We start from the raw sequence: 14311 nt of genomic DNA, 5'->3' as shown, positions 1-14311 counted from the left end.
CAAGGGTCACATCTGTAACCTTGAAAAGGTGATGACAGAGCTGCAGGTCATCATCAGGACTAACACTCACTAGTAATGCCGCAGCTGCTGTGTGGTATGCTGGTCTCCAGGGAGGAGTCAACAAAGGGTTACTCAGAGTCTACAGTAATCTTTTTCTCAGCAGTATCTATTATGAACTGACAAATTTCTTGTCTCTTTCTATGTAATTGTGTACTTTGGGACTGTATTTCTTCCTGGTTGTGCTTCCTATGCTTATCATCCTTCTATTTTAGAAAATAAGGAGAGAAAGAGCAGAGGAAGCATGTGGCATTTGTGGTGAAAGCTTGTACTTGTGTAAAAGGAGAAACAGTCCTCGATCTGTATTTTTCAAGAATGAAATTGGTGTTTTATAGCTGTTATGTCAGACAATACAGAATTCCCACTGACTTTTGTTTAAAAAAAAAAACACCTCTGAAATCAGTTTATACATTTGTCTCTAAACATTTCAAACTCTGAGAAACTTCTTGTTTCTGATAAATACAGAAATAATTGAGAAAGCTATGGGAGAGGTTCAGACAGGCAGCAGCAGTGGAAATGCAAAATGAGTAAATTTTGTGCGTGATTATAGCAACTGCTGGATTTTCCTATTTTGTACTGAAAGAGCAACTGAGAAATCTAACCTAATAAGAATGATTCCTTTTTCTCATGTAACTGAAGCTGTTACTGCCTTATTGTGCTATTTTTCATACAAATGAAGTGATTTCCCCCCCCACTTGGATAGGAATGACAATTGGACTCCTTTGGGATGACCACTTAATAAACTAGTGTCTAGTCTGAGACACCAACTGCTGGATCCCGCACATTTAGATCACTGAGCATGAAAAGTTCTTTATTCAGTCGCACGCAGCAGTGTACTGGCCTAATTTTTCGGAGAACAAAAACGTAAATTATTTTCATTAATTTTGTCTCGCATAATATGCCTCATGATCCAAAGTATACTATTAAATATCTTTATGAAGTCCACATACATCAGAATGAGTTGAGGTGCGGTGATAGAATAAGGATAAACCAGTGATAGCCATGGCTGAGGCTTCCTGATTTATTGCTGGCTGCTGATGTAACATCAGGCAAGTCACCTCGCTGCTGGCTGTCTGTGCTCAGAGCTGTACTGGAGACAGCCATGCCAGTCCTGAACTCACGGATTCACTTGTGTGCAGCAGAGCGCGATGCCTGCACACCATGTACCACACTTGTTTTCAGCAAGATGCTTTCTTTTAAAAGCATCGCTTTTAAAAGATCGCTTTAAAAGCAAAGCTGTGCTTCTGTGCTGCACAGTGCCAGGCTCAAAAGATGTACTTGAAGGCATCAGTGTCAAGATGGGCACAGTAATAATGGTAATAAAATATACGAAAACAAGTCACTCTGGTTTGATAAAAGTTTAAAATTTTAAAAATCTTCTCATTTGTATGTTTTTAAGATCTTTTACTCTATTTCTGACATAGCTGCAGTGAAAATGGCCACCACGTTTTATGTCATGCAGATATAACATGTTTGAAAACTTTGTTCAAATTATGCTTAGTTTTTCATATGCTTTGCAACTTCAGCAATCTGCATATTTTCCGGACTGTTATTGTATTATGATAAACAGGGATTATCATATATTTTCAGATAATGTTTTCTTAACAATTCAACTTCTATTTGTAACTCTTCCATTTATTTTAATTACTAGCACAGTGTGCAACATTTATTAATCAGCAGAGTCTTTTTAAGTTAAACTACTAAATTAGCTAACCCCATTAACACAGAATACTCCAAACAAGCAGTAATAGGAGAGGTAGTTACTGTGCAAATCGTATTATACATGCGGGTGCTCTAGGGCACAGTTAAGCATGATTACCCTCTTTTGATCCAGTATTCCTCTGCTTCTTCCAGCTAATTTCCACTGGAAATTTACAAAGTAGCGCCTTCATTTTTCCATCTTAATTTTTCTAATGAAGTTCTAGTACTTTATAACACTAGGGATGCAGATTAATAAGTCTGTTTAATTAAGAAGTTCTGGAATTTGCTACAGAAGAGATCTCTTTTACTTCCTACAAGAACTAGACAGTGCTTTTCTTCCTCACTGTACAGTATTGCAGAAATGGGTTAAGTAAAGAAACAGACAAAGGACTCTTAGATTTACTCCTGTTAGGATAAAAATGACTGATAGTTTATTGAAAAACTACCAATATGTGTGTAGGATGTACTACAGACAAGATTTGTAAGAATGCATCCAAAATAAGTTTCTCTTGAAAAAATACTGTGCTGATCTGTCTAGATACATTAAGTAAAATATGCTGTATTATTTATTTATTTTATTATTTATACTGTAAAAAGCTTTGATTTTTAATGTACACTCATTATGGACTACATAATGACAGCTCTGTTGCCACTGTTTTGCTGTGGAAAACCATCGTTTTTTGCTTTGTTCACCAAATGTAAAGATGAAGAGTGTTGGTTTAGAGCAATGACTTCAGGTAAAATCTGAATCTGAAAGCTTGAAATTCTTTACATGTTTTATTTAAAAATCAAAAAAAGGAGATGGGTGGGGAGGAGGAAGAGTCACAGCTTCCAGATGGTTTGTTTGGAGCTAAATTGTTCTTGGTCTTTACGGTCAAAGAAAACTTTTTTCATTTGAGTTAGATCAAGACAAAAGGGAGCATCCACACCTTCTCTGGGCAGCCTGTTCCAAGGCCTCAACACCCTCACAGTGAAGATTTACTTCCTAACTTCTGATTTACACCTACCCTCTTCTAGTTTAACATTGTTACTCCCTGTCCTGTGACAGCATTCTCTGACAAATCCTCCCTCTTGCTTGCTCTGCTGCACAGGAAGCTTTCTCTCTCCTCTTACATTGCCAAGACACTAGAGTCCATACCTGCTACTGCTTCCCTCAGCTTGGTCAGGCTAATTAGAAAGCCTTCAGCATTTAAGAGGACTCTTTCCTCTCCTGTCAAAATAGAGAGATATTGGGACAGGAGACAGAGTGGAAAGAAGAAAATAATAGGTGAAGAGAAGCAGGAAGAAAGAGAATGGGGGGGCCAAAATAAATGAAAAAGAAGAATTAGAAAGTTTAAATTAATGGCAGCATAGCGGTACAGAATAGCATGAATGAAGGCACAGAAAAAGGAAGCTTTATTTATATTAACAAATATTTAAGCTATCTTTTGAAATGTAAATATATCCCACTAACCACTGTCAAGTCTATGATTGTCTACTAATTCAAGGCTTCTATGTCTTTTTATGCTAATTCAGTCCAACAGACTGTGGTTCTGGAAAAATTGCAAATGACCTTTGTTACCAGCGATGGTGCCAGCTGTGGTCCTGGTCTTGGTTCCAGCTCTTTCACCCTGTCTTGACTGTATTCACTGGTATATCTCATTTAAGTTTTTGCAATGGATGAAATGAAATCACTTTTCCTTTTTTTATTTACTTCTATTTATTTCTTATTTATTTACTCACTTCTTGTTAAATCATGAAGTTTTAGAAAGGCTCAGCTTATGCTGACTATGCCTTATGGCATTATATGACATCAATGTGGAATTTAATTCTTCTTTCATCCTGCTACTTCTCTCTGTCATTTTTACTGAATCCCTTCAAGAACTTCTGAATTTACACTTAAGTGACAGAGAAAAGCTGAAGTCCAGATATAAGAATCCCACTCGAGTGAACTTTTTATGGTAGAAACTACTGTGGTTCTAAACTTGGGCAGTTCATTATGTTATTATGAAACCATTATCTGGCTTTAATTTTCTTCTCCTTCCATCACTCCCTTCTGTCACATTCAGAGCACAAAGTGTCATTAATATGGGGGAAAGCTGTGTTAGGTGTATATACAGAGCTACAGAACACTATGCCACTACTGAATTGTATTAGAGTGCTGTTGCTTTTTTACTATTATTATTGGCTGTAGGGCTATAATGACTTTCATATGACTCATTAATTTGGTTATCTTCTTAACACACACATACAAAAATGTTTTAATGTTATTTTATTAACTTATTCACGTATAATGATGATTTTTGCTTGCTTTAAACAGACATTGGCTTTGCAAACATCTTTTCTTGTACTTAGATCCTTGTCCCTGTCAGCATCTGCTCACATAGCTCTGACCTGAAATTTTCACAGTCAAATGTTGCAATTTTATTTCTACTGCATTCAAAGACGAAACAGTAGTAATCTCCATTCAGGCTGCTTTTTATGAAAGAATGATATATAAGTGACATTTAGACTCTAAATGTTGCTTATTATCAAGCAAGAAGTGATTATACAGCAAAATATATATATTACTGTTTCATGCCATCATATCCCATTATATTTTTAATGTTCTTTCATTTCAATTTTAGCAACACTTTTAGTGTTCAATGTTAAAAAAAATCATGGTTGCTTTAACTTTTTCCTCAACCAACGACATATGTTCTGGGCTGTATGGCTCTTACTCCAGTCAATGGTCTTAGAGAAGATACACAGGAGAATGTGGAAGATTGCATTTGTGCTAAGTTGCATGTAGAGTATACAGTTAGTTGTATACTCACAGTCCTAAAATGTTAAACTATATGTATAGATATTTCTTTGGAATCACGATAGAGCATTTGGAGTTTGGTCTGAAAAGCATGCCTATATTTTGTGATATTCCAGTGATGCCACCATCATTTCCAATGCACTGAAGCTGATATTCAGCTCTGCACATAGTTCCTATGTCATCATCTGCTGATTTGTGTGGATGAGCTGATCAAGATGCTCTTCATTTCGTGATGTGACAGCTGTGCATGGCCATCTGGAACATGGCTTATCTTTCACGTTACTGTTTCCACTGCTGAAATGCACCACCCACCTCACTGAGCTCACATCCACTGTTTGGTCTACATAAGCATCCAGCAAGCATTGATGAATGTCAGTGGGTGCCATTTTTTTCCAAGTGGAGGAATTCAGTGACACCCCTTTGCTTCATATGCACTTCCATGTCAGATACCATTCTATCAGACTGCCCCTCTGCTGCCATCTGTCCCATGGCAACAAAATGTAATGGGATATTGGTGAGAAGGTTCAAACTCTACTGCCATACCACCAACATCCACCTCTGAAATTGTTGGTCAACATCATAAAATAGGAGACATTACTTTCTGAGCAGCCCTAGTGGATTACTCTGAGTACTGGTCTGACAAAAAACAAACAAACAAACAAAAAAAAGAACTGGTTCACAGTGCAATCAAGCCCTCCACTTAGGAAATGCTATATGGAAAACTGGAATCATTACTGTTTTCTTTTACTTCATCTTCTACTCTTCTCAAGATTTTTTTTTTGCCATTTTGTGTATAAATTTTACAGATGCAGTATTCATATTGAATTATGAATGTTATGGCTCAACTAAATTCTATGCATATATAGGCAAATCCCTAAACTGCTAGCCTTGTCTTCTCAGCTATCCAATCCCCTGAGAAAGCCAATTTTCTTTCATGTCTGAACAAAAGAAAAATGTACTATTAAAATGCAATTCAGAAGTGATAAAAACTGCAACTGGAGCAGCCGGCTCACAGCACCTTCGATGTATTCTCTGGGACACTGGGGCTGCATTAATTTTTGTGTGCTTGTGATGTCCATCCCATGTGCAAATTAGCATTACAAGTACCATAATCTGTCTTATGTGAGAGTGTCCTTTCCCATGAGTATACACATGCTACTACAGATTTGTATAATTTAAAAGTCTGCTAACTCAGTATTTTTCTCATGCTAACTTTACATAATATTTTTTTGTGGTACTTGATAGAGTAAACTGCTAGAACTAGTAAAACTGCAAAATAGTTTATGAAGTGAAACTTAAAACAACAACAAAAAAACAACAAGCCTACTCAAACAGTTGCTGATGGATTATTTAGTGAAAATAAATAATTTTCTGAGTCTGTATCAGCCAGGAGACAGAAAGAAATTTTTTATTATCCCTGTTATTATTTAAAAAATTGTTTGACTAACTCTCATAGGGACTCTAGATCCTGAAATGATTTCAACTACTGAAAAGGTTTTAATTAACTACTCATGTTGTGGCAGCTAAAGTGATGCTTTAAACTCCTGAAACAGGTATTTCTAACTTTACAATAATTCTTCTGCACTTGTAGAATAAAGAACACCTCTTGCTTTTTTTGTGATAGCAGCAATGATGAGCTTAATTCATGGGATTTTCCTTAGTATGAAAATGTACCTGTTTGCTATCTTTCTTGCAAACTAAAATAGAAATAGAACTAAGATATCTTTGTAGGGTCTCTTTCAGATCCTTTATATATGAAGTGTCCTTTACCTTCCTTCACACAGTTTGCTGTGGGTCCAACCCTGAACACTTGTCCATGAGATTAGGGATATCTGAAAACCTCTTATATGTCCAAAGCAGGTAGCTGGAATTTCACTGTACAGTGGCAGTATGCAAGAAGGGAGTTCACCCTCAGTATGATCAAAGATGAAAGAATCAAGCTCCAAAAGATCACTAATCAGGAAATAATGATCACTTCAGAGTAAAGCACACAATTTGCAAATTTAGAAGAAACCACTGATTTGCTTTGTGTTCTGCCAATATATGAATGTCAACAGTATTATCTATATGTTTTTATTCTGATAAACTACACTACAGTTTATTTTACTTTGTTTAACAGCTGCCAAAGGATTCATTTTCTATTGTAGTTCAATTTTCTATTGTGTCTATTCTGTTGTTCAATTTTCTATTGTGATGTAGTGAAGGAGTTCTTTCTGGTGCAATTTAGATTTCATTTATACTTAAATTGCTGACATCTTGAAATATTTCCATCCTGATGGAATAATCAGATTGAAGTTGTGTTGTGTGTCTTTTGGACTACACAACTTGTAAGGTGAATTCAATGTTCTCCAGAAATGAACCCTCTACTTGTGCATGTTTTGTGCCTTCCATTGACTTGGGGCACAGACTGCATTGCCTTTATCAACAAGCAAATCACTGCAAATTGAACCTTGTTCATTTCCTTCTTGCCCACATCCATTAGTAGGGCAGATGCAGCCAAAGAAATAATCTGGTAATGCTAGTCATATTCTATCTTTGTATAAGCTTTCATTTTGTGCTGTTGAAGCTCTATAGCTCTTTGCTTCAAATTTTTTTAAAAAGCAGTTATAAGAAAAATTTCTGTAATCTTTTTCACATTACTATGTTGGGGGGGGGGGGGGTGAATGCTACATCAAGAAAGTAGAGTAAGAAATATCAGGAATGCGTGTCCACTCAATCTCCTGCTTCACTGATATTTGATTTATGTAAATCCTGTAGCATGCAGAGTAGTACGTAGTAATTCTTGAATATCCTTAAATTTCAGATTTTTGCCATTTTCTTCATATCATAAAAATGAGAAGTATGACCTATCAATTCATGCATCAGAAAAAACTGGCCAAGAAACTTACGGAATTAAGCATTTCCGTGAAGTACAGCCTAATAAGTGGATAGCAGGCAAGGTAAGTCACTGCAAAAGTTAAAGAACAGCTTACTTTTTTTAGAAAGTTATTGTATGATTGTATGTGATAGGACCTGATCCTGAGACAGTCAAATCCAATATTTCTAGCATGTTATAAAATCACATTGAGCTGTTGTGATGAGATACCAAGTCTCCTCAACTCTCTGTTAAGTTAAATTTGAGGAAATTCAATGCATCTCCAATCTACTAGATAAGGATTTAAGAGCATGCTTAAGTACAAATCCAGGTATATCAATTTTGTAAAGTTTTGCTGTTTCTGTGTTGCCTTTCCTCGCTTAAGATATAATACAAATATTTACTCTTACATGTGAAGACAAACTTTCAGAAAATTATGGAAAAAATAGATGAAAAATATTTTGTCGCGTATATTCTTTGAAAAATAGTACAAGTGAATGAAAAGTTGTTTTTGTTTTAAGATGGTTCCATTAAACTGGCTTCTTTGTCAGAAGGAACTTATTTCCAGTTCTGTAGTGCTATAAGAAACAGTTTTCCTCAGAACTTTCAACGTTATAGAAACTATTTTCAGTTGTTGAAAGCTAATACAGTATGGGATTTCAAAAGTCCAAGAAGTTCCATCATTCACCAAACATGATACAGAAAAAGGAAAACTGAACAATTGCTTCTTACCTGCTTTTAGATTCTTAGCAGCTTTAGGAAACCAAAGGTTCAGAAATTCTGAATCTTCACGGTAGGTTTATACAAAAACCAAGAAAGGATTTTTTTTTTTTAAATCATAAGCTCTCACAAAACCAAAGACACTCTGAAACTATATGAAAAAGTACTACACTGTTAGGATATTACAGTAGTGTAGAATTAATGAAAAGGGATGAAAATGAGCCAAAACAATGTTCTAACATGAGTTTGTAGGTGTGTTTGTATTATTATTTTTTTCATTAGATATCATAATCTCAGTATAATTTCCCAGTATGAGAAAGATATGGACTTGGCAAAGCAGTTCCTGCACAAGGCCTCAAATATGATAAAGGATGTGGAACATCATCAAGGATGTGGAACAACAAGAGGCTGAGGGAGCAGAAACTCTTCAGTTTGGAGATGATCAGGGGCATCTCAGTAGTGTATTTAAATACATAGTGGGAAGGAATGAAGAAGATGGAACCAGATTCTTAGTATTGTCTAGCGACTCACTGCTGTGGGGGTGGTCAAACACTAGAACACATTGCCCAAAGGAGTTGTGAAATTTCCTTCATTTCATTAAAGATATTCAAAACCTTAAAGGACGCAGTCCTGGGCAACCAGCTCTACCAGCTTTGCTTGAGAAGGGGGATGGAATAGATGATCTGAAGAGCTCACTTTCAACCTAAGTAATTCTGAGATTTTTTAAGATGTGATTACTTACTTCCTTGGAACTAACTTATCCTTGTAAATATATAACAAGTTCCAAGGAAATTTAGTTTGTGAAGTAATATTTTAAGTCATATTTTTTCTCAGTGTTAAGCTTTAAAAAAAGATCATAGTAACATTTTGATATTTTATCATAAAAAAATAGTTAAACTGTATTGCAATTAAAAACATGAAGAACAGCATTCAAATAAAAAGATTAATTTGTCTTTCAAAAGCAATTAGTGGAGGATGTACTTGACTGGAGTCCAACTGCATGAGCATAAGTATGTAAAATAGTATAAAGATTTGTTGGTCATACTTATCTTATAATGTAAAGACTCTTCCAGTCCTTAGCAATTCTTCATCAGGCTGAATTGACAATATGAAAAAATATAGAAGTTTTTATATTGTATACCATATCATATATATATATATATTTAACGCGTATTGCATAAATTATGGGACTTAGCTGATATCACTAAACTGACTTGTGATCTTGGATATATTTCAACCTAAATCTCTGGAGATGAATAGCTGTATGCATTAACTCAACATGACAAACAGCCTTCCAACTCCAACTGTAAATCAAAATGAATCTTTAGTTAGGAGTTTTGCTTAACACTTTGTCTGTTTAATACAGCCATTTTTGGGGTTCTCCATGAGGTGATATTTATGTTAATGCTTTATTACAGCCTGAATAGTTGATAACTGCCAGGATGTATATTCCACTTCTTAAAGTATTATACTAGAGAAATCTTTCTTATCATTGCTGATAAGAAAAACTGTGGTGTAATTTCTCCTAGGGAGGCCATTCAGCGGTTAGTAGGTCAATAACCCCTCTGATCTGCTGAAGTATTATTTCCTACTAGCTGCCTTTTTAAAAACTGTATATTAAAAAGGTTTTCTGTGTGTCCATGAGCATGTCCTGACTTTATTTCCTTTAGATTTTCATGTATACATATGCATTTTAATTCAAGTTACAGAATTAGTATGTAAATTATGTAATTATTTCAGAAGCAAAATGAGCAACAATGAAAAATAGTGCCTTGTAATATGTCCTCTGAAATACCTTTACTTAGCTTTCAAAAAAGTTACTATCTTAAGGGAAAGCTAGTTCTGGCCTTCAATAAAAACTAAAAAAGTTAAGAAATGTAAATAATAATATACTTCTAGTGGGGGAAAAGAATATTTTTCCCCAGTTGTAAACTTCTATAAAAATAAAAATGCATTTGTACTTCTAAAGTTGAAACAATATACATCTAAATACATTGGAACACTTTTGATTTATATGTGAGAAATGTCAATACAAAAAAAAATTACCAGTCACTATGAGTTTAATCCCAAAATAGCTGGACAGTCAGGGGATCAAATACACCAACTATAATCTTTCAGTTGTCAAAACACTCACATATGTTCATATTTACCGAAGCAGAAATGATAGCTTACAGCCTTTAATTGGTATTGGAGTTGGTTTGCATATGCATTTTGGAAAACTGTCTTAAATGACAGCACTAAATATTTTCTTATTTGGAAAATTCGGGACGTGATGTTTGAAGACATTCTTTGCTGAAAAATTCTTTCCTCTGATGCCTTATTAGAGGTGAATTACAGTACAACTGCATCGCTGTTTCATTATTTGCGGAGGTATTTTGGTCCTAAACAGAATTTTATTATCTACAAAGCATAAAAATATCCAGTACTGCAAGGAATTAATTTAGAGAACCTAAGCATATTGCACAGAACATAAAGTTGACCTTTACCGTCTACAGCTTTTGGAATGGAGTGGGATGTGGAACACATCATAGATTTAATGTGGCACAACGCTGTCTGCAGAAACTTGGGTGGGACTGTGACTGCCTGCCCATTGCACCCGATGATTGAATCTGCTGTCACCAGCATCCTGATAATAATGAACATTCAGCTTAACGACCGTGATTATGATTATCATAATTGATGTGCAAGTGCAGTGTGTGGGGATCATTACAGCTGAACTGTACAGCAGAGAAACATGCCTTAGTTATGGATAATTTTACTTTTATGCATTGATTGGGATAAAATATGCCTTTCAAGTTCAACAGGCCAGTGTAATATAATTTTAGGAAGATTTCTACGTTTGAATTGATGATTGGGAGCTTCCTGCAAAACAGTCATTCTGGCTGTTTGTTTTGAATTGTTTAATTCCATTAATAACAGGAAATAATTAAATAATTAGATGTTGAGTGGAAATCACTTCTAGAGTACTGCCAGCATTAATCAAATATCAAGCTGAAATATTTCTGATTGTGATGGCCTTGCCTAGGCTAGGAAAAATATTACTTGTATTACACCACCAACACAATTCTAGTTATGTTGGAGCAGTAGAAACTGGGCTGTAGTCAACATCACTATCATTTTTACGCTGTATCGTGTAACCATTAGAGCAGACCATAGTTGTTGGTCATTTTCTCTCACTTGTAGTTATATGAAGGAATGACAGTATAAATGATAAACACTGATCATTAGCAATTGAATGCACTTCTCTTTTACACTATAACTTGTTGGATATGAGAAAACCAAAGAAAAGGAGAAACAATAAAAAAACTGCATATTAACAGACTTTGTACACTAATGTGAAGCTGCTTGATTGAGCAGTGCAGTGTCAACCATATCTTTCTTCTAATGCTAAAAGTAATGCACATAGACAGAGTGACAATCAGAGTACAGCCTCCCATCAGCTGTAATTAATCTTTTACTTAACAGAGACTAGAAAAGCTTCTCATCAGCCCCTTCTGAAGTCTGAGGCACCCTGTTTTTTGATGTTTGCATTCTCAATAAAATTGTCCCCACCAGTTCTAACAAATTGAAACACCAGGCTAATTATGGCAGCTAATGAAGTGTGTGGAATGGTCACAGCTTGTCGTGAAGCTGTTCCTTCAGCTCAGATTAGAGTTTCATCAATCACTTTTTTAAACTGATCCAGAATTGCTTCTGCTCAGTGCTTGGCATTTTTAATGCTGTTTCTGTAATTGGTTTTTTCCCCAAAGCTTAGGCTATTTTTTGAAATATTATATTCTTAGGACAGGACTTACAAACTCTGGTTTATAAAAAAACATTTCATTATTGCCTATATCAGCTGATCATGTGCTAGAAAGCTAATAAAAGAGGCAGAAATATAAAATTTGATGTATTGCTTTTAATCCAGCTAAAGGTAGCAATAAAGCATATACACATATATGTATATGAATCATTATTACAGTGGGCTGGGTGTATACTGCAATCTCATGAGACATGGTTTGTGGACTGGATGGTTCAAATCCCACTGAAGGACCTAAATGAAATGAATGAATCGGTCTTAGCTTATTTCCTTGTGGATTGTGATCCTCCATATATCACTCAAATAGTTTGGCATGATTTGTAGTTTTTGTAGATACCCAAGCCTTTGGTAGGAGGAAGACCAAAATGTGTTGCTATTTTAAGTATTTTTGCACTTCAGGTCAAATCCAAAGTTCTCAAAGAAGTATGGGAAACTTTACAGTATGACTTATATTGCTACTACACTGTCAATGAATAAATTAGCATATAAAACATTGTAACAATTCTGAGTTCCTGTTCATCATTTATAAGATATAATAGTATTCAGCTATACGTTGAAAGTTCTGCATAGGCATTAAAGGCATAGGTGTTAAAGTATAAGGCTAAATTCTTTCCTCAACACATACCGTGGGGTGTGGAATTTACTTTGGAAGTTAGTCAGCTAAAAAATGAAATAAACTTTCTCTTATGTATGACTGTAGAATATGTTTGCACAAGTTGTCACATTTGTTATATATAACATATATTCATATTGGAACTACAACAGCATGTTCTTAGTTCAAGTGTTGTGAGCAATCTATTCATTGAATTTGTGCTAATACATGTCATCTATTTTATTTTTCTGAACTCTTGAATCTGAAATAATGATTGGCTATAAATTTCAGATGTTCCTCTCCCTGAAATTTCTTAATCATCTGAAATTTGACAAGAACTAGCTTTGTGTCAATGCCAAAACAAATCTGTGGCACACATGAATAATCATTGATGCTAATGCTTCTCCTTGAACTGTGTAGAAGAGCAGGAACAAAAGAGTAAGGACCACTGAGAAATGAAATAAAAAAGGATACACAAATATATGTTTTTACACATAAATAACAAACAGGAGAAAAAAAGATATTAGTCTAAGAGCTATTTTCCAGTATTGTTAATTAGTTAGAGCACTTGTGAACACTGGGTAGGATATGACTAATTTTCCTATTTTTGGCTGATCTCCAGAGTAGTTGCATGCAAAGTGAGAAAGTCCTCCTTCTCCTGTTCTGTCATTTCAGTTTCTTCTGAAGGTAGCTTATATTTACAAAACAGGAAAGCTGTTTTTCTCAGTGTGCCACAGGAAAGTAATCTGTTGGAAGAATAAAGGGTTTATTTTGCTGTAGACTTCCTTTGATTAATCATATCCTTTCACTTTTGGAATGAGGGTCCGAGAGAAGGGGAACAGGAGTCCTTCCTTACTGTGAGTATTCCTCTTTGACATCTGTACTCTTCTTTCTGACATGACATAAATTCTCTTCAAGTCAAATTCCTTTAAATATCTTCCACAAAATGTCCACCCCTGCATTTAACAGGACAGTGAACACATCTTTCTTATAGCTCTGGACTTCATCAAACCTCCACCAGGCATGAAGACATCACCTGCCCAAGCATTCTGGCAAAAGACTCCAGCGGCAAAGAGTCTTTGCAAGGAAACATATACTCAGAATTAGGCCCATAAAGTCCTGTGCACTCCCTTGTCTCTGACGTACTGGTACATACTTCATTACTTGTCTCTATAATGTAATAATATATTTCTATTAGCTTTCAGATGGAAAAAACGTGTGAAAAATAACACAGTATTTAGCACATCCTATCCAAATATAGCTTTTGATCAGGTTAAATTATGCTCTGTGAAGAGTCATGAGAAAGTAAGCTGGGAAGGCAGTGGTTTGCTGTAGAGTGAACTTAGCTTTTATAAAAGTAATTTCAATGGCACCAAAGTGAGAATTAGAACAATCTGTATTTTTCTTGATAGAGGTGGTAGGCAAGATTGCTTACAGTTATTTCTTCTATTTAAGCTAAAATGTGTTTTCTTAAAAAATTATATACAAATTCTGTAAGAAAGCAATGTAATAATAAAACTGCATTCTTACTCATGTTAGGTGGCTGTAATCAATCAGTAATCTTCTATGATGTACAGAGGATCTGAAATGTAAGTTTATTATATAGTATATTTTAAAAATACATGTTTTTTCCTTAAAAACAAAGTTGGGTAAAATCTCTCTTAAACTGTTTTTCCTTGTGGAACATAGAAGACTAATATAACTATTCACCAAAAAGACAGTACTGCGACCTGGGAAACAGTATTGTACTAAACTATGGAGAATTTCAGAAGCATAAAAACTAGTTTTGAACTTAGTATCCAGTAG

General features: G+C 35.0%; 1 protein-coding gene across 6 annotated transcripts in view; it reads left to right on the top strand.

Moving 5' to 3' along the window:
- The window catches only part of SPATA17 (spermatogenesis associated 17), an 86285-nt gene that overhangs the window by 59745 nt on the left and 12229 nt on the right, over nt 1-14311 (top strand). For 5 of the 6 annotated variants that reach the window (XM_021390234.1, XM_021390239.1, XM_021390236.1 and 2 more), the window contains one exon: nt 7344-7479. In XM_021390234.1, the coding sequence (XP_021245909.1) occupies nt 7344-7479 (136 nt within the window). Of the gene's footprint in view, nt 1-7343; nt 7480-13326; nt 13363-14044; nt 14095-14311 lie in introns of all 6 variants that reach the window. The other variant, XM_021390235.1, reaches the window with a different exon arrangement.

This window comes from Numida meleagris, chromosome 3, assembly GCF_002078875.1.
Source record: "Numida meleagris isolate 19003 breed g44 Domestic line chromosome 3, NumMel1.0, whole genome shotgun sequence".
In the NCBI taxonomy this organism is placed as follows: Eukaryota; Metazoa; Chordata; class Aves; order Galliformes; family Numididae; genus Numida; species Numida meleagris.
This window is presented reverse-complemented; position numbering and strand designations above follow the sequence as displayed.